The 25,457-nt window shown below is 41.4% G+C and overlaps 1 protein-coding gene across 6 annotated transcripts in view; it reads right to left on the bottom strand.

Annotated features, from left to right (window-relative positions):
- Nucleotides 1-25,457, bottom strand: part of ncor1 (nuclear receptor corepressor 1) — a 46,127-nt gene that overhangs the window by 6,042 nt on the left and 14,628 nt on the right. For 3 of the 6 annotated variants that reach the window (XM_086098270.1, XM_086098268.1, XM_086098269.1), the window contains exons 15-37: nt 21,236-21,366; nt 18,723-19,015; nt 16,528-16,593; nt 14,627-14,763; nt 14,454-14,547; nt 11,992-12,439; nt 11,793-11,916; nt 11,087-11,264; nt 10,265-10,432; nt 6,984-7,150; nt 6,676-6,790; nt 6,299-6,375; nt 6,027-6,192; nt 5,822-5,947; nt 5,653-5,736; nt 5,133-5,383; nt 4,691-4,991; nt 4,346-4,561; nt 3,063-3,263; nt 2,535-2,684; nt 941-1,114; nt 708-843; nt 93-556 (exon numbers count right to left, since the gene is read on the bottom strand). In XM_086098270.1, the coding sequence (XP_085954396.1) occupies nt 93-556; nt 708-843; nt 941-1,114; nt 2,535-2,684; nt 3,063-3,263; nt 4,346-4,561; nt 4,691-4,991; nt 5,133-5,383; nt 5,653-5,736; nt 5,822-5,947; nt 6,027-6,192; nt 6,299-6,375; nt 6,676-6,790; nt 6,984-7,150; nt 10,265-10,432; nt 11,087-11,264; nt 11,793-11,916; nt 11,992-12,439; nt 14,454-14,547; nt 14,627-14,763; nt 16,528-16,593; nt 18,723-19,015; nt 21,236-21,366 (4,267 nt within the window). The remainder of the gene's footprint in view (nt 1-92; nt 557-707; nt 844-940; nt 1,115-2,534; nt 2,685-3,062; nt 3,264-4,345; nt 4,562-4,690; nt 4,992-5,132; nt 5,384-5,652; nt 5,737-5,821; nt 5,948-6,026; nt 6,193-6,298; nt 6,376-6,675; nt 6,791-6,983; nt 7,151-10,264; nt 10,433-11,086; nt 11,265-11,792; nt 11,917-11,991; nt 12,440-14,453; nt 14,548-14,626; nt 14,764-16,527; nt 16,594-18,722; nt 19,016-21,235; nt 21,367-25,457) is intronic. The other 3 variants (XM_086098271.1, XM_086098272.1, XM_086098273.1) reach the window with 3 other exon arrangements.

The raw sequence follows: 25,457 nt of genomic DNA, 5'->3' as shown, positions 1-25,457 counted from the left end.
AGAAGGAAACAAAAGGTTAAAAAATTTGCTCATGTTATACTACTGTATATTTCTCAATTGATAATATAGGTTGCTATAACTCATATACTGACAGCTACTTGAGGTGTCAGAGCTCTGAGAGCCTCGCTCCCGGGGGTCTTTTTCTGGTGCTATTTGTTGGGTGATGATGACTTCAATTAAGTTAGCGGTCGTCATGGTTGTTTTTCCACAGGTTCGAAGCTCTTCCTCAATGCGGGACTTTGAAGTTTGCGGCGCTTTATCTTTAACACCAACCCCTTCAGGGTACGCTGGGTGGGGTTTCCCCCCTGGACGAGACATAGCACCATATGGCACGGATCGCCGCTCTGGCTCCTGCTGCTGCTCCGAGATGTTCGCTGCTCTCCGAGATGCTGAAGATAAGTCGTCATCCCGCTCATCCCGTTTGTTCTCCTTCACTTTGGCCACCTCCGCGGGCGGGGCCGAGGCTGCGATATCCACCAAAGCAGCCAGTGCATCAGCTGCAGTACTGTAGCGAGAGTTACCTTGGGACGCTGCTGTTACTGCTGCTGAATGAGGCCTAGAAATAAAATTAGGAGCATTTCAGAGAACCCTTTAAGACCTTTGAAACCTATATATTTGTGGATTACATGCAAGCTAAATAAATACTGTCAACAAATAGCCAGAAGTGTGGTGATGAATAAAGATCAGATCAAGCTGGTTAGACTTACATAAGAGAAGTGATGACACTCTTGCCCTGAAAGATGCTTGGTCGCTGCTGAACAACCACTTCCTGCGTTCTGAGTGAAGGTGAAGGAGAATGTAGATAGCCTCGGCTTCCTGGCCGGCCTGGTTGCTCAACAACACCTGATCAAAAAATACACATTATAACAATGTTCATTAATTAGACGAATTAAGTCTAAGTCTTAAAAACTGCTCTGCTAATTAATCAGCAAATACTCACTTCCACGAATGTAATCATTCACTCGCTCCCTTTCCCGATCCCGTTCTCGCATTTCTCGATCCCGCTGCTCCCTTTCCTTTTCCCTCTCCTTCTCTTGTTGCTCACGGTCACGTTCCCGCTCCCTCTCCAGGCTTGCAGCAGCGGCGGCTGCAGCAGCCAGGTGGGCTTGGTGACCTAAGAGTAAAGTTAAGACAGACATCACACACATGATTTATTGTTGTTTATTGTATTATTGAAGGTCATGTCATGAAGCTTCCTGCAGAGATAAAAAATAACAATCGAAACTCTCGTGTGAAGGCTCACGCTCCAAATTGGACTATAAACAAAAACATGCTGCTCCCATGCAGTTCAAACCAAGTACCAATACTGTATTACATAGGTTTAGAAATTGTCAAATCCTTGATTAGATACATTCAGATACATTCATTGAATGTGCAGAAAGACTAAAACCTGTTTATTATTATTTTTTTCAGCAAAATGCACAACCTCTGCAGGAAGCTTTTTCAAGTACTGCTTACTATTTTTAGATGCGGCCCACAGCCACTTAGGCTACATTCACACTGCAGGTAAATGCTCAGATGTGACCTGTAGCTGACTTTTTTTTTATGTCAGTGTGAACAGCTCAATATCGATTTGTTCATATCTGACCTGGGTCACTTTCATGTGGTCCTAGATCGGATACGTATCCGAATTTATGCAATGCGACCGCAGTATGAATGGCCAGGTCGCATATATATATCAGACCTCTACGTCAGCAAACGTCACATATGCACTCCGCAAGGGCGGCGGGACAACTCGGGAGACCTACGTGAATCGGCAAAGTTGTTTCAAGTAACAGTAACTTGTGATTTTATATTTGACTTTAATTTAATCCCATTTGAAATATGAATGAATGCACAAAGTTGAAATTTGTGGTGTGATATTAGTAATTTAGCCACACGTACGGCTCATTTATTACACGCGGCAATGACGTGACATCACCATTAGTAGACATCTCCGTGAAATGAGGAGCTCGAAAAGGGTCGCCTTGTTTTCACAAAATTTTATTTCTACCTCCTCCCGCATCTCTTCTCTGTAGATATGAGATGATAAAAATATGAGCCCTGACGACGGAAAAGTCTGTGGCCCTAACACGCTGGAACACGCATTTACTTCCATTAACACCGCGTTGTGACGTTGTCTCTTCTTCTGCGCATGCGGGTCACTTTGCGGACGCATATGGTTCACACAGCAGATGGACTGAGGTTGCAAATAACATGTAATGTGAACGCTTACTAACAAACAAAACAAAAAAAAATCGGATTTCGCAACAACAACAACAAAAATCGGAATTGAGCATTAAGATCCTCAGTTTGAACGTAGCCTTAATCATTGGATAAGTGAGTAGAATTGCATGTTAATAAGTGTGATCACTACTGCCCACTGTTTGACTGGATCATTCAGGACTTATGCTTACACTTGGCCTGGCCGGGAAAGAACTGACCTTGGACACCTTGTGCATGTCTGCACGCCATGAGAGGTGTGAAGCAACACAAGATTGTAGCGAGGAAATTAAGGGAACATGGCGTGTAGGTATTGGGGAGGGAATCCTCACCTGGCGATATGGAGGTTGGGTTGAAAGCCCTAGCAGTGAAAGGGGGCTGAGCTCCAGGGAGGTAGGCGATACGTTCCAAAGTGGGAGTACCTGTTCCCCCAGGGTGAGGCAACAGGATAGTTGGAGGCATCTGGGCTAGATCAATTATCCCTTTTACAGACAGAAGCAAAGGGCCAATGGTGAACAATAAAAACCAAATAACTTATTTCTCAATGTATTAGCACTGCATATACCCATTACCCGTCAGTGCTCCCAAATGGTAATGGCTAGGTAAGCAGGGCTGCAATCAAGTTTAAAGATAATAAACCTGAATCAGGTTTTTCAATGGATATTTGAGTCACAAGTTATCAATTGTTAAATCGAGCCAGATAAATTGCAGCCAACAAAATGTGTCTAGGTCATTTGCTTCTGGACATCTGCAAAAGGTAGCCACTACTACGTCACAGCAACACAGTGTGCAAACTACAGCCCCTCCCAAGCAGGGTTTCTTCTACAGGTAAGAAAGGGCCTGCTGGTGGAGAACCATACCTCTAGCTCCAGCTGGGTACTGGATAGAAACAGGCTGTTCCCGCGGTGACACCCCACGGACCATGTCAGGCCGGGGGATGACTTGCATCTGCTGAGAAGTGATGTAATCATTGAGGATGGTTTGCCGCGTGTTCTCCATAGTGTATAGTTGGTATGTGTTGTGGTAGCCAGTTGGAGATGGCTGTCTGGGAAACATGAAGGCTGCAAAATAGGATTGAAAGAAGTGGGGGAGCTATTAAAATCTAAATTATCGGTATTCACTGTTTTATTTGTTTTTCCAACACCAAACCGTGCCGTTTGTTCTTAGGTGATATTTCGTAAAAGATAGGCTTGGTGAAGAAATAACAAACAGAAGCTACAATGAGAATGAGCTAACCTTACCCTTACCCTCCCTGCCAATTCACCCATAACACTCACAAAATTAGCTCGTAGCTATAAATAATAATAATAAAATGCCAGTATATTTGCACCGACTGGTACCATATTTGGACATCTGTTAATGGGATAAAAAGGTATACACACACACACACACAAATTAAACAAATAAAATCGCCAAGATTGGGGTCGCTTCAAACTACAAAAATAAAATTTTAAGTAATCAATACAAAGCAAAGCTGGGGTATCTTAGAGAGGAAATGTCTACATGGGAATTTGAGCAAGATGTGTATGCGACCGAGTCCACACTTACTACTAAAGGTAAAAGCTTGTTAGAATACTTTTTGGTGTTTGTAGGCTACACTCTGTAATGTATTCCTTTTGCAGATGACGCTATGTGTGTAGTGCTACTATTTCATGCCCATAAAGTGCAGTCTTTCTATTTAAAAACAAACAAACAAACAAAACAGTTCTGAAGTTCTGACAGCCCAAAACCTCGTAGTACATTCCATCAGTGCATTACTGGAGCCTAGCATCATCCACTAAATCATTGTGCCCGGCTAAACTTATCTTGGTGCAAGTTGAAGCTTCTCCAGCTAACTTAGCATAGCTTGCTCGCTGCGGACAAATTGCGTCTCTTAACACATTGCTAATCAATGATGGAAAGAACTAGGAAATAATGACAGATGCGGCTGGGTTGCTTTTGTCTTTCTTTCTAAGTCCTTCTCGTGGCCATTGCTAGCTATGAGGGGCCCTGGCGTATATGAAAATATTTACTTTGGCATGAGTACAATGTTAACACCCATTAAAAAAAAACAAATTTCTCATCAACCAAAGTTCCACTGTATTTACTTTACTGGATATGAGTGTAGAATCTAATGTAACGTAAAAGGTTTAAAACAAATTACCAGGATCAATCACTCTATGGAAGGCAATACTGGGGTCAAGATGTGGAGGTAGGTGGGCTCGGTATACTTCCCCTGGAACAACCGGCCTGTGGTGAGGGTCAAAGGGGCTGTGAGAAGCCCTGGGGTCGCCACCCCCCACTGGGGACTTGGCTGGGACACATTCCCTCTGCGTGGGTGTCATTGCATTTTTTCTTTCATGCGCACCAGATTTCGCTCCTTTACGGGCGAGAGGGAAACATGACGTTTGTAATCGGGTAAGGCTTACAGTCCAATTATAACTGACACTGTTCAAATTCAAATTATTGTGGAAAAGTAGGCCAAACTAAATATGCATGTGGTAAATACCATCTGATGAACGCCCCATCATGGGTGAACCTCTGGTCACGGAATTGGAGCTGTAGTTCACAGGGGTCCTGCGAGCATTGGCATCCTCATACATGCCTGGGCTGAGCTGAGACTTTGCAGCTTCCTGGTGCGTGGAGCGCAGGACCGAGGTGGTGGAGTTAACCACCGAAGTGTGGCGCACTGCCTTGCTCTCTTCGTACTTGCTTCGTTCCATGGCCTCAAGGCTGTGCGGAAGCTTACTGGGACTGGTGATTAGGGACTTAACATTGTGCTTGATTGTAGGTTGGTTCAGAGAGTGAATCTAGGGGAAAGACGGGTCATGATCATACACAGTAGGTATCTAACCAAACGTATCCAAAAGACTGGTTAACGTGGCAATTGGAATAAAACCAAATTAAAGGGAAACCAAATTACAGAAATAAACAATTTCAAAAAGTCTAACCTGCGACATGGAAGCCTCTATGACCCTCCTGTCTGATAGGTCAGGGGTCTTTCTGAGGTCCTGGCCAGACTGGTCCCGTCGAGGGATTTCATGAATGGAGCGGCCAGTCTCTTTAATGGTATTAACGCCCTCATAGGGCTTTCCTTTGCCAATTCCCCCATCAAAGGAGCGGATAGGTGGGCTCTCTCGTTTGATCTGTTTCCCATATTTAAGAACATCTTCGTATGTTTCTGCAGCTGTTCTGGGTGTTCCTAAAAAGTGAAAAAAAAATACTTCAGTTAAAGGGGAAGTCAACATGAAACATTTCTTGACAATAATATGTTATATGTGACCTCACAAGTCGAAACAAGACATTCTGATTAATATTATATTTGTAGAATATGAATTATGGAGCAAAATCCAGCTGTTTTTATCCATCTCAAGGGGGGCTGCATAGAACATAGTATTGGCAAGCAATTTTTGGGAGGTTAACATCCCCTTTAACTGCCCAAGAAAAATTAGGTGCTTTGTAGTTTGTTACCTTGCATGATTGAGCCAGTGATTATTTGTCGGTCTTTAGAATCTCCATGGAGGCCTTCTCTGGGCAAAGCTCTGCTAATCAAACCTGCGCAAAACAGGCATACTCAGTCACAGTAATACAGAAATTGCATTTAGACGCATACTGCATTTTTAAAATACCACCACAATACCTTCAAATGGAGCACCTTCCCTGCCTGGGTGGCCCCTGCTGATGGGTCCCTCCATCATGTCATAAGTGCGTTTTAACTCATGGCCTGTTCTGGGACTATGGGTATTTTCCCTTGGGTTCTTGATGGCTTTTGAACAGACATAATTAAAATGACTTGGTCAAGGAAGGGATACACATATTGTTGAAAATCTGGTCAATGTACTCACCATCATAAGAGAGGATGTGACCACTCTTGCCCTCGTAAATAACATGCCCTTTAGCCAGCTGGTCCCTCGTCTTGTCAGAGATACTCAGGTCTTCTGTGGCCAGTTTTGTGATGGTGCCCTTCAGCAGGTCAGCAGCAACAGTAGATTGGGAAAGGGCTGGTGTGCCCTGGAAAACACGGGTTTAAAAAAACAAAAACAACATAAAGCAACAAAGACCACAAGGAACACATTTGAATATTTTGGCCATCTTATGCTTTTTTTTTTTTTTTTACCTGCGTGATCGATCCTCTGAAAGACAGGTTCTCAACCAATTTTGATGGGTTTCCTCTACCATCATTTATAGATAGAGCTGCAAAAAAATAGGCTAACTTAGTCCTTACAACAGTTTAAGTGTCAATTCAAAAACAAAACAAAAACAAATAAAAATCGTGTCAAGAACAGGTGCTCAAAATTGTTCTATGCCCAGTGCATGTTTTCTTGCGAAATAGAAACTTGTACTAAACAGCAAACACCAATAATATTGTGCTGTTCCATTTGCATAAGCTCTTCTGTCACTGCAAACTAAGTTTGTAACCTTTGCAAAAGACACTTAATTTGCAGTGAGTGTCAAATCATTCTGAGCACATGTGTAGTTATGTGGCTGGCCTACCAGACTTGTTGGGATCTTGGTGCCGAGGCAGGCCCAAAGAGATGGAGCCCACAGTATTCTTACTCCCGTCAGGCCCATAAATGGCATGCGAAGGCAGGTATGTGCCTGGGGTTCCCTAAAATAGCAGAAATCAGCAGGTCAATGTAATTGTACTTCTAAAAGCTAGAAATGGTGAAAAGTGCTGAAAATGTGTGGATGTAGCATAAAATGATGAATTACATAATAAATAAATAAATAGTAACAATATAATAATGGGGGGGAAGGGAGTCATAACTCGTATTATTTCTATCCCTGTATTCTCTTCTTACCTGAGATATTGAGCCCCCATGAATGAAGGACGGTTTGTCAGTGGGTTTGGTGGTTGGAATGAGAGGGGGAGGAGAGGGAATGTTAGGCGGTCGACTGGGTCTGCTGAAAGCCATCCTTGCTCCGTCTGGCAGACTCTGGATCAGCTGGCTGGGCGCCGGGTGGAGGACTGATGAGAATATTCAAAGAAGATACTGAAAACAACTTTAGACTCAAAACCAGAGTTAACATTAAAAAAAATTTTTTTTAACAACCAATTCAGTGTGTGACCTTCGACCCACTTGCAATCAAAGGTACAGGGGGGGTTCGGTACATTTAGTGAATACCATCAACAGCCATGTCCTGTATTATGCTTAACTCCAGTAATGAGATACTTGTGTAGAGCGGATACAAAAAGTCTAAACACCCAGTTTAAATCCCATGTTTTGGTTGTGATATGGTTCTCATGACAAGTGGGAAAATAAAAATAAAAAACAATAACACAAAAAAGTGTGCACTTATTACTGGGGATGTGGCTGTGTTCACAATTAACCAATCACATTCAAACTCGTGCTAAATGAGAGTCAACACACACTTGCCACCATTAAAATTGCCTTTAATTGTTATTGTTTTTTTTAATAGTCACATGTTCCCGCACAAGCCAAGGTCAAGAGCTTCCACAGCATCACATGGAGCTCATTGTCTCATGGTCTAATTTTTTTAATGTCACAAAAAGCTGGCATTTGCACAGGGGTGTGTAGACCTTTTTTTCTTTTTCTTTTTTTTATATCCACTGCATGACTTGTCTTCCACAATCCACACCATAACCAACTGGATATACCACAAACCCTTCCGGCACCACAACTGTAAGATTCAATTTTCACCAATCCCCAATTAGTGTATAAAACTTTTTTTTACAGAAGCGCCAACATTAAAATAGGCTCCAGCTGCAGTACTTGGCAACATCAAACCCTATAATTGCACAAAACCCTCACTTGAGGAGATTACATTTGGACACATGTTTATTTCAGAAAAGCAATGGCAGAAAATGTGAATGGGTAATGCAGTCCAGGTTCTGACATCACTTGCATACTGTACAAGTTCAACCTTCTCTAATTGCAATTCTCAGAAAGCTATATTATTTTATGCCAGCCAACTTTTAGCTGGCCAAAGCCAGAATATGGTGGCTAATGCAAGACCTGCTGTAAGTGCATATTCCTGCTTACTTTCACATCAGCAACCACTGCAACATTAACTCCTGCTGAATTATGACCTGGGAAAGCTAAAGTGATACTGGACACCACACTGCATAGTGCACAGTACATGCATCATGTTTTGTACTGATGTTTTTTTTCCCTCTCAAAACAACTGCCAGGCTTCTTCTAGCATAGATGGCATCATGCTCTTGGTCCACATTAGGGAGAGATGTGAAAACGTGCCTCCCTGAGGTGGAAACAGTGACTACGTCAATTGGTACTCCATTAGCATCATTAAATGTACAGCACTGGCATGTGTATGGGGAATTTGCACCCTTTTGGAGGCATGAGGAATTTGAGGATTTTGCTACCAAACAGTAAAGTGAGCAGTTTATAATGTCAAGGAATGTACGACGTCTTCGTGGTTTGAAGATTTGTTTGTTTAGAGAAGGAACTAAAGGTTACACTAAGTTGATTGGAGTGACAAGCTCACATATGCATTGTAGCAACAAGGAGTTGAAAAAGAAGCCTGGGCACTTTTTTTTTTTTTTTTTTTACTTGAGGCACTTTTAACTAATGTAAAAACAGAGGGTCTTTCAAAAAACAAAAACAAAAAAAAAACAGCAGCAGCTGCACCTTTGCAACATAATGTAAACGGGCACCGGGTCACTACACAGAACACCACCCAAACCCATGGAACAAGAAAACAGCTGCACAACGAAATGAAAACCAACAGGGAAGTAAAACACGCACAACTACTACTGTACTACGATTATTGGAGGGGGGGAGACAAACACCTAAGCATTACGATTGATACGTACTAGTTACCGCAACTATTTTTAAACATGCCACAAGGCATGAAGGAAAGCCAACATGAAATTTCCCCTTGATTTTTTTCTCAATTCTTACTGCAGATCAAAATCAAGAATAGCCAACACCTAATATTGCTGGGCGTCAGGCAGAATCCAAAATCATCACTTTTCATGAGGGCCGCAAAATTCTGTTCTACGGTTAACATTATATTGTCAAAAAAGCGCAAGCCATTTTCAAGACTTTAAATTGGTCAAAATATTTTTAAAATAACACTTGCATGTGTGGAATGACCAATAGTATAGAATTGTGGAAAAAAATATGGAATTCACCAAATTGCGAAATAGGAGGTTTTGGTCCAACGCCAGTGATATGTTGGGACACATAAAATGGTGACCCAAAGTGGGAAACAAATATTTTATGGTCTATAGCTTAAAACGGGTGAAAGCACTTCCGGCAAGAGTAAATTGTGGAACGTTATAGCAATGGACCGGGACAAAGTTTAAATTTCTACAAAGTCTGAAGATGACAATATACCATATTTTGGCTTTGTTTGTATTTAATATATCATATTTTAATAAATAAATGTATTTCATTGTTGTCTGAAGACAGCAGTCATAAAGAAATTTTTTTTTTGCAAGTTCAGCTTCAAACCATCATGTTTATATCATTATTTTAATGTGTTGATTGGGTTAATCCTGTTCTACACGAATGATGCGTCCAAGATGGTAACAACAAATCTTCTCAATGGGTTTAAGGTCTGGACATCATCACAAATGAGTGCTGACATTAAAGAAAATCAAAATAATGAAAGCAAAAGGTTAATTCAGTCCATTCAATTAGTCAATTAAACCTAACTGAAGTTTTCCCTCGCAAAACCCATAAGACTGGCATTTGTGACTTATTTTATCAGCTTCTTTTCCCAAACCTGAATCGCCCAACACTGGTTCAACATGGACCCATCTAACTAGATTGCTTATTCCATTGCTAGCTATCTTGTTTCAATGCCATACTGGACCTTTGTATGATCTTAAAATACAAGATTTTATGAGACGGCAAATGTAACATTCACGTTTTAAACAGTGAAATGAAACCAACTGCAGTGTCCTTAATTGCTGCCTAGCTTCAGATTTGTGGCTCCAAAAGCACCACAGTAGTCCTCCTGAGACTTAAGAGTCTTAGTTCAGTCAAGGGAGACTACATAATATTAGTAGGGGAAAGTAGAATGTTTTGGAGGCATCTGAGAGAGCAGATGGGGGGAAGGGGAGAGGGGGAGGTGAAGATGTGTGCTTTTTTACCTGGCGGCACACTTGAGCGGAAAGCATTGGGGATGTTGGGGTCAGGTTGGGGTGAGGACTTGCTTAGATCCCTGGGGGAGAGTCTGTAAGGAGAGCCTGGCCGACCAGAGAAGGCCTCCTGGTCCAGAGCCAACATCATGTCATAAGGCATGTAGGGTAGGGGCTTACCTGCAATACACAGGTATAAGGACAAAGGGAAAGACGGCCACTTTTAAAAAGGAGAACTCATTGCCCTTGAGCGTTGAGTGCGACCCAGATAAAAAAGGGCGCAAACACCATTCATGGCTACTTGGCCAGTCACGTGCTGAAACCTTTGCAACACAAGCCGTGGTCTCACAGCTCAGCAGTTTGCTGACAGCTGCGTCACTTTTACGGCACTCTCACTTAAGGGTGCTAAAAGCTTTGCATAAAGCTTTAACACAGTCTATCAAGTGGCTTCACTGCTTGCCCTTCAAAAGTTATCTTGTGGACAGAAGCAGCAAACATCTTATTTGGACTATGTCAAGTCACAAAAGCAAACGTCCCCACAGCCTCCTTTCTTCATCCAAGGCAATCTCAAGCAGCATTGCAGGCTTAACGTCTGTGTTCGCATCAGAAAGCGCCTTCTTTGTGTGGGCTCAGGCTGAGCAGCATTACAACAGGCAAAACCAACCCCCAAGGGTTTCCTTTTTTTGGGGGAAAACGCGCAAAAATGAACAAGGCCTGAAAAAGTGCATCCACTATAAATAGTGCAAACAGCGGCAGCACATGCAGCTGAAAGAGCTCTGAACAAGAGGGAGGCAAAATGAGGACAGAATGAGGCTATAGTTTTTGTTCTCTTACCATCTCTGTCAACCAGGCTTGGGCTGCGGGTGTTGAAGGGCGGTCTGCGTTCCAGGTCTCCCTGGTCCTGCCTCTGCTTCTCCTCCTGGTGTGCCGACGCATGCGCTGCTTTGATCTGGTGCTGCAACATCGCAAAACCACTGATGGGCACCGGACTATGGCCATATGGACCAGGTACCTTGTGACAGAAATAACGAAAATGTATCATTTGGATTGAAGTCTTCTTACAAATGCAGCATTAAGGCGATAAGACTTAGTAATACATTTCCTTCATATGTTTACTCTATGTGAAATCTGATTAGGAATGGGTGGGTAATTTCGTTAACAAAAACTAAACAAAAATATTTTCGTCAACACACATTGTTAACCGGACGAAAATTAGACTAAAACCCTCATATTAATAAACAGTAACTGGGACTAAATCAGTATGCATTTTTGTTGACTAATGAAGACTAGACGAAAATGTACTTTACTTAATAAAAACTGAACTAAAATCTATGGACATTTTAGTCCATGAACAAAGAAGAGATGAAAATTATATGATTTTGTAAAATCCTGTCACTGTGACACTTATGTGGGAAACACCCCCCTTCAGATCTGCAGCTAGCAAGTGCAACATTCACAAACACATGGGACAGACAGGAAGTGGGCTCATGGTGAAAGGTTAAAACAATCAATCAAATATTTCCAATCAAAAATCACTAACCATTGTTGGAATGACAGCTGCCCTCTGATGCATCTGATGGATGTTGTGTGGAATTTGCTTAGGTGAAGACACCAGGACCGTGCCTGCGGGACTGAGCAAAGATGGCTTCTCCATGGAAAGGATTCTGCACCAACAACATTAAACATGAATCGTGGGCCATCGTTGACGTCTAGCACAGAGACTGTGAAAAAAAACATACCTCTGTCTTTCAGGCTCTGCTTCCACATCCTCATCAGCACTGCAGGTGGCGCTAGAGTCATTATCTGAGTGGAGTTCCTTCTGCCTCTCGCCATGTTCACCTTTATCTCCTTTCTCCTTGACCTCAGGCTCCATTTTAACCTGAACTTCTCCAGATTTCATGTCCACATCTTGAGGTTCAGTTTTTGGATGGACCACACCTGAGTAGGAAGCCACTCTGCTCTTTTCCTCATGCGAAGCAGCCTCACACTCTGGGCTTTTCTCTTCCTTGACACGCAGGGCCCCATATGAGGGGTCGGACGTTTTTGCATTGCTGACCTGAGCCTGGTCCTGATCAGAGCTCAGCGCATCTGCAGCAGCACTGTCTGGTCTCCTGGAGTCACCAGACTTGGTCAGGTCGGTTTGAGAGGGGGAGGGAGCACTCTCTGTGTCAGAGCTATTGTCACCGCCTGCAAGAAGTGGGGGTGGGGGACATGCCAAAAATGCTTAACGTAATACTTGACGTGAATATAAAAATGTTGCAGCCATACTGCTTTTACTGCAATTTTGAAGTAAAGTATACATTTCAGACAATAAATTTTCATTTTTAGCGTCCATGCAAACGGCATCAAGCGGCTTCCACTTAATACTACACACGCTTCTTTCTAAGAAATACCACACGTGACTGAAAGTGACAAAGTATTATCTTTTATGTTGTTCGTCACATTGGCTATGCTAAGATCAAGGTCCCAAAGATACAATGAAGTGGAGAGATAACTTTAACATTGACCTCATGAATATTGTTACTAAATCGCATGTGTGTGTGTGTGGGGGGGGGGGGGGGGTAATCTAGAGCTGTCAAAATGAATCAATTAATCAATCAAGTAATCAATTATCAAATCACTCGACAACCATTTCAACAATCGAGTAATTGTTTGGAGCCATTTTTAATTCGTTAAGTGTCGTTTAGAGTGATCAAATCCTCTGATTTAAGCATCTCAACAGTAATTGTTGACTGATTTCTGTAGTCCTTCATGACTGATTATTTTCTATGTCAAAATAAGACATTTGCAAACATCTGTTTTTACTTTGGAAAACAATGACTGAACTGGTAACACAGTACATTAATCCATCCAACCCCCCTTTTTTTTTTTTAATCACTATACGAATACAAAGTATGAAATAAACATCAATCACTGGTTAATAAACCGTAATGAAGGAAAGAAATGCTTTTGCAATACACTTCGATACAAAATTAAAATGAATCTGATTGATTAATCAATTGAATAATCAATTAAAAAATATTTGATAGTGACATCACTAAAATATACGCAAACCTAAAATAATAATGAGTCTTAAAACAGACATAGGCATTATTAAAAATAAACAGCATTGGTTTTAATATTTAGCTTTGTCGTTGCAACGGTGACGACGCAACTTTTTGAAGATGCAATTAAGAGTAATTTCTGGACTAAAAGCCGCGTTCTGTCTCTCCTACTGTATTTGGGCTCACTTGGTTTGGTTTGCTCTGCCTGACGCTCTTGCACTTCCTTTATAGTGCGCCCCCTTGTGATCCGATGGATAAGCCGCACTTTTGTATTAACCGCAGGGTCGGATGCAAGTGAAAAAAAAAGTAGCGGCTTACAGTCCATAAATGACTGCAATCACTAAATTCAGAAACACTGAACTTTCAAATGAACTCACTGCAATGTTTAAGAGCACACCTAAATGATACAGCCCAGTCAGTCACAGTCAACCATAACAATGTAACATGAGAAGATGCTGATCGCAAAGCAAATTAAAGAGCAGTTGTTTTTTTTCCCCAAGGGAGTCAAACAAGCATGGCAAACCTGTGTAGAATCTGCTGTCGCCCCAGCTATGGAAATCGTTTTAATTTTCAAATTAAAACCATTAAATCATGAATATGCATTAAATGAGCCACTGATGTGAGTATCTTTTTAGGAGAATGACCACATAATATGAGCGTGAGCGGGGCTTGTGAACACGAGGACGAAAGAAGGTCAGACCTGTCGGATCGAGCATGTGGCCCAGCACATTGTGTTTAGGCAGCAAAATTTCTCGATTCTTTACAGCCAATAAATGTTATGCAACAGGCGCCGCCACAATTCGTATCTTTTATCTTCCCCTAGCCTAACTCTTATCATTCTTTCTCTCATTAAAAGCTGTAGCGTATTAGTTAGACAAACATCAATTCAAATCGGGTCTCTTATGTGCCAAATCAGCTGACAGGTTGCATCAGGTCTCCAAAAACGTACTGTTGTGAAAGCACTAAATAAATTAAAAAAAGAGTTGAGGATTCTTCCTCTTTGAGTTTATCCTGAGAAATTATAAAGTACAATACAAGGACAAAATCAGACCATTTATGTCTTTCTGCCTTGGACTAGCTGAGATAATAAGTAATAAAAGTCCAAACCAAAGTGTGTTGATAGCGAGCACATGCTTTGTATCTTTTTCTGCTCTAACCTTCACTGTCTTCTGCATTGTCATCATCGTCATCAGGTGAGGCCGTGGTTAGACCTTCACCTTGAGACCTGTCGGCACGAGCCCGCCGTGTGTCCTGGATATCAGAGAGAGACACAAAGTCACTTCTTGTACTTTAAATGGCATACCACACCAGGTGACTGTAAATGGCTTACCTGCTTATGCTGCTGGAGCAGGTTGTCCAGATTGTGACGTCGCTTGTAATTGAAATAGAAGTTTTTGCACTGCGCCTCACTTTTGGTGCCCACCATTTTGGCGATGGCCGTCCAGTTTCGTCCATGCTCAACTAAACCTGATGAAAAACAAGAGTCCCTTTAGCATTAAACCTGATTTACAGTATGGTAATAATGGGGGTGACTTCAGAAGAATTTTTTAAACTATATTAAATGGGCAATTTATTATAAATTAACTGGAATTATACCAAAATTTCCACTTTGTCTGCCATGCACAGCACTTAAACTGGTTCTGTGTTTGGTTCCCTGGAAGATTATCTGCATTTTTAGCAATCAGGCACCAAAATAAAAGCAAAACGAAATATTTGTTAGACACTGACACCCCTCTAACCTACCGTTTAATTAAGTGTGACTTGGATGAAGGGAGATTTGAATCAGTCACACAACTAAACACCATTACTCTTCGTAAGAATGTCAGAATTACTCATTTACAATAAATCACCTAAACCCGCATCCATATGCAAATGACAGTATGTGCTTCTAAAAAAAACAACCAGCAAAAAAAAAAGAAAAGACTCTTTCAAGCATCCTGATTGTCTATTCAAATTTCTTACACACAAACTTCTGAGTTGATACTTGTGTTTTCTCAAATCTCACAAAATACCGTAGGTCACAGGGCAAAATCCATCTCAAGATGCCAAAGAATAGAATAAGATTACATACCAATGATTGCATACTTCAGTTCAAGGCCATACTGTGTGTGAAGGCATACTTAATGTCACATTCACTGATGTGTGAAAACACACCAGGGAATTGGTGAAAAATGAGAGACTGTGAAAATTGCAGTTTTGACTGAACATGATTTTTTTCACTGGCTGCGTGCTAAATGTCCATTTATTACACTGATACAATTAGAGTTGGCCAGGTCCACCAACGTGATCATAAATCAGGGCCTATCACCAATGTATTCACATGACCCCCAATGTTTTGTTTATAATATAACAATTATCCTATCATTCAATGTGATTCCCCAAATTATGAAAGAACTGTTCTTGCCTTTTTCTCGAGGGAGTTTCTTTCCTCTCAGGGAGTTGATACTGTATAACTTCAAAGCCTCAATATGTGATTAAACTGCACAGCAGATTAAAACTTGTACGTGCACGGGAGACAAGAATTCACTTGCATGACGGAAAACAGCAAATACTGCATGCGATTTCAAAACCCTCTGAATTGTACAAATGAGCAAAGGTTATCAGGTCTCTTTAGTCCATGTACTTTAATTTACATGCGTGTCTGGAAAAACAGACCTGCATATTGGCCATCTCAAAGACTTCTCACTTCATCCAAATTATCCCCAAAACTACTGGCTCAGTTGAAAAACGATATATACTAAAATTAAACGAAAAGAGGAACAGGTCTGTTCTGCACAAATAAGCAATGTAAAAGGAAAAATGCTAATTGCGCATACTGACAAGTGACACCGTTTGAACTTTTAAAAAAATGACCGTGATCCTTGCAGAAAGCAGTAATGGTCACGTTATGGTGCTTCAAGGGTGGTTTGAATAGATCATTTCTAAGACACCAGCTGAGCAGTCCAGCTACATGAAATTCATAAATAAATGAGACACCCTGAAGTCCTTCCCGGAGCACTGAAGCACTTGTACAAGCCACTATTTGTGTGAGGACACATGCACAGTCATTCTTGTGTTGGTTCATGATCACGTTCTTTCTTTTGAAATGGGTAGGGCACCTACCTTCACAGAATAATGAGGGGAGTGGAAATACAAGGAAAACAGAAGGCCACAGAAAGAAACTCAAAGAGGTAAAATACTGAGATTAAAAATAAATAAATAAATAAAAGAAGTAAATAATCAGAGCTTTACCTTTTTTGGCGACTTCCATTTCCTCCTCGGTCCAGCGAGAAGTTTCTCCAGTTTCACCAGCACCAGCTAAATCAGAAAGCAGAGACCCAGCCCCATTAGCACTGACAAGAGAAATAGAGGGGAGAGTACGGGTGCATGGGAGAGAGAGTGTGAGAGAGAGAGAGCGTGCAAAAACGAGTGAGAGAGAGAAGCAGACAGAGAGGCTGTCCTCTTTCCAGCCGGCTTCTTCTCATGGCCTCTAATCTAATAATCTGTTTACATTCACAAGCTGCTGAGACCTACTCCCTCTCGCTCCCGCTGTCGCTCTAGGTCATTCCCCACCTCGCACACTCACATTCTGGCTACCCCCCCCCCTTTTCCCTAGAGTAAAAAAAAAAAGAAAAAAAAAGCCATCCGCCTGTATAATCCACAAGGGGAGGTCCGTAGTCAGATGATGTAGTGCCAGACAGTACTTTGGGAAATGGCCTTGGATGGAGGCTAAAAGACAGAACAGCCACACTGTCCCAACCCTTGTATGTCATACAAACACACATCAGACTGATACACACTCCAACTTGCCTTGACATGGCTGCATAGTTCGTCCGCCACCCGCTCCGGCCCCCCCACCAGCCTTGCAAACAAACAACCACGTGCATGCGTACACGCACACACAATTCACAGAAGTGAGCTGCTAGCATTGAAAGTGAACTCTGGCTTAGTCTCCTCTGTAGCGTCGACTGAAACTGTGTAAACATTTGGACCAATATAGAAGCAGATAAACCCTTGGCATTTACAGTGAGCTTGCCCCCTCCTCAAAGATTGGGGGGGGGACGTCAATTCTCATTGCTTGGATGGCTTCAACCAAAGTCTCCCTACCTTACATGAATCACATGCAAGACTACTTGACTTTGCTTCGGCCTCCAGTGGCAAAACTCACATGTTCTCCCCGTGACAGGCTCTGCTGGGTGGCCATTGAGCCGAGCTGTAAAAACAGGCTGGGCTTCTGCCTACAGCATATCGTCTCACCTCAGAGTAAGAGCCCACCTCTAGTCCACCCTCCCCCTCCACTACAACTTCAAATAAATATATGAACTGACGCGCTCCCGCAGAAATCGCTTCTTGAGCTCGTCTGACCCAAAGCTTCCTTTTCGCAGCATTGGGGTTGCTGAAATTGCTTCAGACGGAACAAGCAACACACAAAAGCCCAAAATGAATCACTGAGAGATTACAGGTGACAGCCCTTCACACGCAGAACACAGTCAGATGTCAAAGGGTTCAAGGGACAGGGGGGCGAGCTTGCGCGTTAATTAATCACATAATAGGACAAACCTTGCATAACATTACAAGATGTAGCGCTCAGCAGACAGTGGCAGAGCGGGTGTCAAGAGACGTACTCACAAAACATTGAACAGATGATACAGATTAGTGCCAAAACAAGATTAACAGATAAGGGCTTGGATACCTGAGAACCTAAGCAGCCACCATTGGAGTGACGTGCTTGTGAGGGTGAAATTGTAGAAGTGTGACCGAGTACCATAACAACAGCTCGAGCAGTACGCTGCCATGGTGATGGATAGACAACACTGGTTGATATTCAGCATGTCGATCTGTTTTACTTGAAGGGAAAGTCAACCCCAAAATTTTCTTTACAGTGATATGTTCTATGCAACCCCGCTAGTCTAAACACAGCATTCTGATTAATATTGCGTTTGTGGAATATGAATTAAGCAGCAAAATCCACCCATTTTTATTCATCGCAGGGGGCGGCCATTGTGCCACTGTCGACTGAAAATAACATCACGCCTGTTTTCTGAGTTTGACCATGTGACAGTCGCAAGATGAGCCGTGATTGGTCGTTACGTGGCAAAATGGCCGCCCCCTAGGATGTATAATTATGGGTGGATTTTGCTGCTTAATTCATATTCCACAAACACAATATTAATCTGAATGCTGTAATTCGACTAGTGGGAGCGAATACAACATATTAGTGTAAAGACTTTTAAAGAAAATAGAGCAACTTTATTTTCTACATAGGATGCCTACTAACATCTGCTGGCCTTACTGTAGATTTGATATACATTACTTTTTTCAGTCCATAATAAAAATGAAAAGGATCTGTCACGTCAACATGAACACCCAATGAATAAATCTGGATATTTTTTCCCCACTAGTCACTTTTGCTCCAGAGAACCACACCACTATACAAGTGTGTTCACCTTTTGTATCCAGTGAAGCTACTGGAGTAGGCGGTTTTGTCGGTTCTTTTATGGACTTCTGAGCTGTATCGGATTTAGGGAGCTGTGGAGGATCTGGCACGGCAGCCTCTGAAGCAGGGGGAGGCGCTTCCTCCGCCGCCATAGTGGCAGCCTCATTGGCCATGGAACGTGTGGTGATCCTTCCCTTACGTCGGCCCTGGCTGTTGGCGGTCTTCCTGCCACGCGGCGTGTTTTGCTCTTTTCCGTCCTCGTCCTCCCCACCGTCACACTTGTCTTTGTCCTTGCCAATGTCCCTGTGGTTTTCAAGGAGGAAAAAACTGTGTTAAGGACTGCTTGGAAAGAAAGTCTATCCCCAGTTGACTCAGCAAATACAGGCCCTGCGCTGTCCCTCTCAATCCCACCACATATATGTATATTAGAGGCTCACAAGACAATAAAACCAAGAATGAATGTAGTGTGTACTATGAACATAAACAAAACCATATTTTGGACTTCAGAAAAGCGAATATTACAAAAAAAGGGCAAAACGTTTTGAGAATTACCGTACTTTCTCAAGAATAACATGCACTCATATATTATAATACACCACGCCGAAATAGGCCTTCGGACATCGGCCAAAAATAATCGGCCAATTGGGCCAAATGGCTGATTATTTTCCCCTCAAAACGTTATCAAAGAAAATCAAAGTTTGCAACACTGTGCTAGTTCCCTGAATGCACCAGTTTGCTTGCGTAGCATTAGCTACTAGCAAGTGTGTAGCGTATGTTATTGTGGTTATTCTGTTGTCCACCATGTATCCTTTAAGCTGTTTAATGACATCCCAGTTGGAGTTAACTGTGAAACTAAACACACAACATTAAGAACTACATCCACTGTATATTTATTTTAAATACAAAACATGCTTCATTATTAAAACATCACTAGCCTAGCACTAATGCTAAAAGCGAAGGGAGGATCCCATTCAAATTCTAACAGGAAGTTGGCATCAACTTCAAGAGTGTTTTTCCTTGAAATAACGAATATTCACACACTATGCAAATGCACAAATTCTTCCCGATGTGTGAAAAATTAGTTATTTTAATATAACTCAATTGTAACTTTCTAGTGCACTCCCTTTGAGTGTGTACACCATGTCTGCATGGCACCACACTGCCCCAAAATAGAGGCCAAAATGCACAGGAACAGTCGTTTTTTGTTCAGTTGCTATTTTACTTTATTCTATTTTTAGTTCACTTTCTTATTGTTTTAATTGTTATGGTTGATACCCATTAAAAATGAATTGGGGAGGGATAAATTGTATGCATTAAATAGATATTTTTAAATAAATCAGTATTGGTCGGGCCCAAATTATGTGCTCCCTTAATTTGCTGGTATCAAATTGTATTATCTGGATAGTAATTTAAAGATTACGTTTTAAGTGTTTTTGGGATTGATTGGGATTCTGTGTGTACAGACACAATCATTTGTGTAAAGCAAGCCTCTCAAAAAGGTTGGGCCCGACGCGATGTTTGAGTTTGATCATGTGACAGTCGCAAGAGGAGCCGTGATTGGTCGTTAAGTGGCAAAATGGCCGCCCCCTAGGATGTATAATTATGGGTGGACCCCATGTAGAGTGACCCCAGAGATTTGTTGTTGTTTTTTTTGCCATACTAGTATGAAGTGCATTGGCACATCTACTGCAGTAGGTGACAGTGTTGCTCTCATTGTCCTCTATAGAGGTACACTTCAGGTAGACAACAAAAAATAATTGAGAAACACTCAAAGTTAAATTTCTTTCATTTCTCCCCCACTTGATTTTGTTTTTGTTAAGGGGGAAAAAAGTGTTACTCTCCTTACAAGGTAATATTGATAGTGCTAAAATTGTAGTTAATACAAATATCATAAAAAAGGATTTAGTTCATCCTTTTTGGGTATTGCTGGTAGTAGTAATTAATGGTGCATTTAAGGTAATTAAAGCTTTTGGACTGTTTTTTTTGAGTCATGCCTCTGTCAGCAAGCCAAAATCAAAAATAGGTGTCGCTAACTGTTTCATAGTTTAACCAATTTGAGCTCAACACTCCAAGAATTCCACATCTCCCTTCAGTGCTACTTTAAGCAGCAGTAATCCATAGCTCAAGCTGCTTGTATTCAGGTAAAATATTAGCCATTTTAAAGTATATTTTTCCGATTGCGCACAAACAGACCTGACATTAAGATACTTCTACATATTTGTCAAAAGACAAAGACTAGACCACTTAACTCAACGTTCCCTCTCAACTGGGGAATTTGTAAGATAGTGTTACCTTCTAGACCAGTGGTGTCAAAGTCCGGTCCTTACAGGTTTCAGGCGTTCAACACAGCTGATTCATATTTAAGCTAATCAGCAAGTTCTGCAGTAGCCTGATAATTATCCTGATCACTGAATCAGGTGTGTTGGAGCAGAGAAACCTCGAAAACATGTTGGACCGGATCTTGACACGTGTTCTCGACTATTAAATTGGCACAGGGACAAATGTACTATTTTCACAAATCACCTCGACTCCTCCTTTTCATCTTTCTCTTCCTCGTCTTTCCTTTCCTCGTCTTCTTTTTTCTCGGACTTCTCCGATTTGTCCTCTTCGTTTTTATCTTCGGACTTCTCTTCTTGTGCAGGACGTGTTATTTGCTGCAAACCAAAACAAAAATTGAGGTAATCTGCAGGGTTTCCTTTACACAATATAGATCATGCGTTTATTTTGATTACTAAAATAGCCTGCCATCTTATGGCAAATACATTGCTCGGAATTAATTCATCACCCTACCATCACATATTTTTATTTTCTTTCTTTGCAGACAAGAACATCTTAACAAATTCACCAGTCTGAAAACACTTCTGTTGTTGATATCTTCATGCACTCAGTGGATGTCATGAATTATTCAAAAGAGTTTAAGATGTATTATTCTCTTTCCTTCTCATTAAGTGTTTATGCCCACATAAGAGTTTTCCCCCGCCCACTAAAATGTTGGTTGCTCAGTTGTTTGTGCGTCATACGAGCACAGCCGGGATTTGTGTTTCCATTACAACAGAGATACTTTCTTAAAGGTGTGTCTAACAATTGATGGGCTTGTCTCCAGACAAAGTTTCGTAGACGTGTGCTGAGCCAAGAGAATGTAGGTCGAGGGTGACACACATTTCATTTCCAAAGCGATTCGGTGAAAACTCAGTCTTAATTAAAATTGAGTTTTGTGAATGATCAACAACAGCAATAGTCGAACGCAAGAGGAGCAGTACAGTATGATCTGTTTCAGTTGCATTCGCCATCATCTGCACGCTATTAGTCAAATGAACATATTATACCGACTTAACCATGTTTAGGAGCCTTGTGTCAGATGTATTGAATTTGTGTTAACAAGTTCGGTACTTGTATCTTAAAGTCAAATGACAAGCTGAGTTTCTAGGTTAATGTATGTACGTGGACATTACCTCTATTCATTTCCTGTCAATAACAGCTTGTATGTTTTGGCACTTGACAATTCAGAAATATTTTGCAGTCTGTTCAAAGACTAAGATGTTCTCACAATACTTGTTCTTCAGTGGGATGCTGTTTTGGTTGGCTCATTGAGTGCTCATGTGTTTGCTTTGGGGGCGATTTGAGAACTGTGGCATTCCTGCTTCTTCTCCAACATTCTGTAAAGGGCTTCTACACAGATGTGAGACAAAATCTAACTCTGTGGTGAGGTGGTGGTTCAGTATTTTTAAATGACGACATTTCCTATCGAGACGGACTATTTTTCAGTTTTGCTGATTCACAAGTCTTGTTTGCTTTTCTTTTTTTTTATGTCAAAGTATGTCATGACAGTCTTCCTATTCCTAATAACTTGTACAAAGTAGGGAAGCCGCCACTTCTTGCAACTACGAACACGCTAAAAGTTGTTCACTGTATGCATTAAAAAGAAAAACAAAATCACAAGAAGCAGAATTTAAGAATGTTCTTTTGACAATATGCATTAACAAAACTGTAAAAAAAAAAGAAATGTGATGCCCAATTAACTGCAGGAGTTGCTTTGCTAAAAATACAACCAAAGACTGAATAAGAAATGGTGGCTTGAGATTTCATTCATATTCTCGGTTAAGGTCGACCTGGATGGTTCCCACGCACAGCTTGAACAGATTTGAGAAATGTACTGTATATTCGATGGTGCAACAAGTAATCAACAGCTAATCAATTACAAATTGATAAATGTTGATAATGCATTAATCGTTTAGAGACTTTGTTTACATTTAAAATTGGCCAAATCCTTTTTTGGGAAAACAATGACCAACATTTTTGCCAATTTTCTGACGAAACCACCGACCATTAATTTATGTTTGTCCAATTTCTATCAATTTGAAATACTGTCCTGTTTTTGAATAAAGCATATATATATTAAAACATTTTTAAATCTGATTCAACAATTAATCAACAAAATAATCGGCAGATTGATTATTAAAATAATCGATAACTACAGCCCTAGTGCAAAGAAACTGGCATTGACTGTTAGAGTTTAGAATGTTTTTTGTTAAGTTGGGCACAGTCAAAGAGGGTAAGATAACTTCAATCAGCAAACTTGGAGGACGAAAGATTATACACAGAAACAAGTCATACAAGATGATTGATAATTAGGCACGTTTGATTACCATCACATAGAAATATGCAGCTTTTGAGTTTAGACACATTGGGGGTGTGGCCTGTCTGCTTCCACAAGCATGTAGACTTTGAATACTAGAGTGACAGTAATATTTAAGTAATTTTCACTCAGGAAGTGTGCAATGGTCTTCTTCAAACTCCTAGCGCAACGAGTGCACATGACAACATTTCACGACGGGACCTGTCTGCAAGTTTCCTAGAAAACCAGTCTAAAAATAGCTACACTGGACTTTCAAGAAGCCCAAAGATGTCTGCTATGATCTGCAACAGCAAAATAAAAACTTCAGCCAAACAACAGAAGACTCGGGAGTCAGGAAATACACCGACTAAGTTTGTTAAGGTGGTTTCAAAGCTAATCAACATACCTGCGGGCTCATCTGTTGAAGTTAAAAGGCTTACTGGTGTTGTAAATGTGCTTCCATAGCTGTGAGAGAGGGGCAGGACCGTGCCATAGTAGAGCTCTTTAGAAGGGCTGCTGGGCCAAGGCACTGCCGCACATATTCCGGGAAAGCGTGTCATCAGGCCACTTAAGCAGCCGAAAGAATTGGCCATCTCACATGAATGCACTAATCTATGCGGGGTCATTCAAGGTAATCCCTGTTTAGCGGTCCTCTTTGATTGGCACTCACAGCAGCCCAGTGAGTTTTGGGGCCTGTCAGATGGCTGGGCTGTACCAACTGAGCAGCTTCATATGAGTGTGGGGGGAGTTTTGCTCTCATAAGAACTGTGAAGACGAGGAAATGGAAAACAAGAGCGGCAGCACTCAGTCGATTAGCAGCCAGTGCTGGCTTTGTTGCATATTTGGATTCAGTTACTGGTTTGGTCTGTAACATGCCAGAAAATTTGGTAAAAATGTTGATGCATGCATGTTGGTTTGGTTTGGCGCTTTTAGCCATATTAAAATGCTAATTCCCCACCAAAAACATCACCAAAGTGTGTGTTTGCCCCTCTATGAGAAATTCTAGGTCATTCTGCTCTCCAAGCACCAGCCCCTCCCAACCCGAGAAAACGAGCGGGTGCTCACTCTATGACGTCATCAGATGCGGACCCTCCCCCGCACCACTTATGCGGACTAAACACACACCCACTTTCTGAGACTTCCATGCTCGCAGGATAGTGATAAAAGTAGCCTTTATCAGTCAACATCCTGTCCAAATGAATTCAAAGCACCAATTATCCTTCACATTTGTGATGCCAAAGTTCAATGACAATTGGCCGTCTTATATTCCCAGAAAGGTTCCGTGATGGCTGATACGCTAAAATTGCTGCGCTGTTCAACCTAACTGAACAAATGTGTAGTGGTTAGTGCGCTCACCCTGTAAGCACAAGGTCCCAGGTTTGCGTTTCCCTCAGGGATTTTTTTCTTCTTCTTTTCTTTCTCTCCTCCTCCACTACGATTTCTTGCGGCAAAGGGCCGTTTTGTTTCAATTGTTTATTGAATTGAATATCCATCCAATTACATTTAAAGAAGACGCGGTTGTACTGCTAGGGCTGGCCAGTCTTGCGTGGCGACTCAGAGGAGCACCCCAGAGCTTTGTGGGCTGTGCGCACAGCAGCCGGCTAGCACAAGAGGGGCGCGGCAACCACACTGGGAGAGGCGGGGTTTTACTGAACAGGGCGTTTTACTTCCACGTAAAAACAAAAAAAAAAGCCAGCAAAATACCTAATATTTCATTTAAAAAAATTACATTGCTATGGTGTCAAAAGTAAGATTGAATCATTATATGCCTATAGTTAACTGCGGAAGGGCTTAAAATACCGCGATACATACACTTTAACTCATTCACTGCCATAAATTCATAAAAAAAATAAAATAAAATAAAGATTATTAAAAATTAGGGGGGGGGGCAGTCGATTAAATTTTTTTATCGTAATTAATCGCATGATTTCAATAGTTAAACTCACGATTAATCACAAATTTTATATCTGTTCTAAATGTACAATAAAAAAATGATAGGTTTTCATACTCTTGTTAACAAAAGTGGATTTTTTTTTTTTTAACCAATAGAAATAGTTCAAATGAATTTTTGACGTCTATAGCCGTCAATGGCAGGGAATGAGTTAAGGAAAGGGGGAGGTGATGCTACGC

This window comes from Leptonotus elevatus, chromosome 16 (genome assembly GCF_054856555.1).
Source record: "Leptonotus elevatus isolate MCC_2025b chromosome 16, RoL_Lele_1.0, whole genome shotgun sequence".
NCBI classification, from domain to species: Eukaryota; Metazoa; Chordata; class Actinopteri; order Syngnathiformes; family Syngnathidae; genus Leptonotus; species Leptonotus elevatus.
The sequence above is the reverse complement of the archived record's forward strand: the minus strand, read 5'-3'. Positions and strand labels throughout refer to the sequence as shown.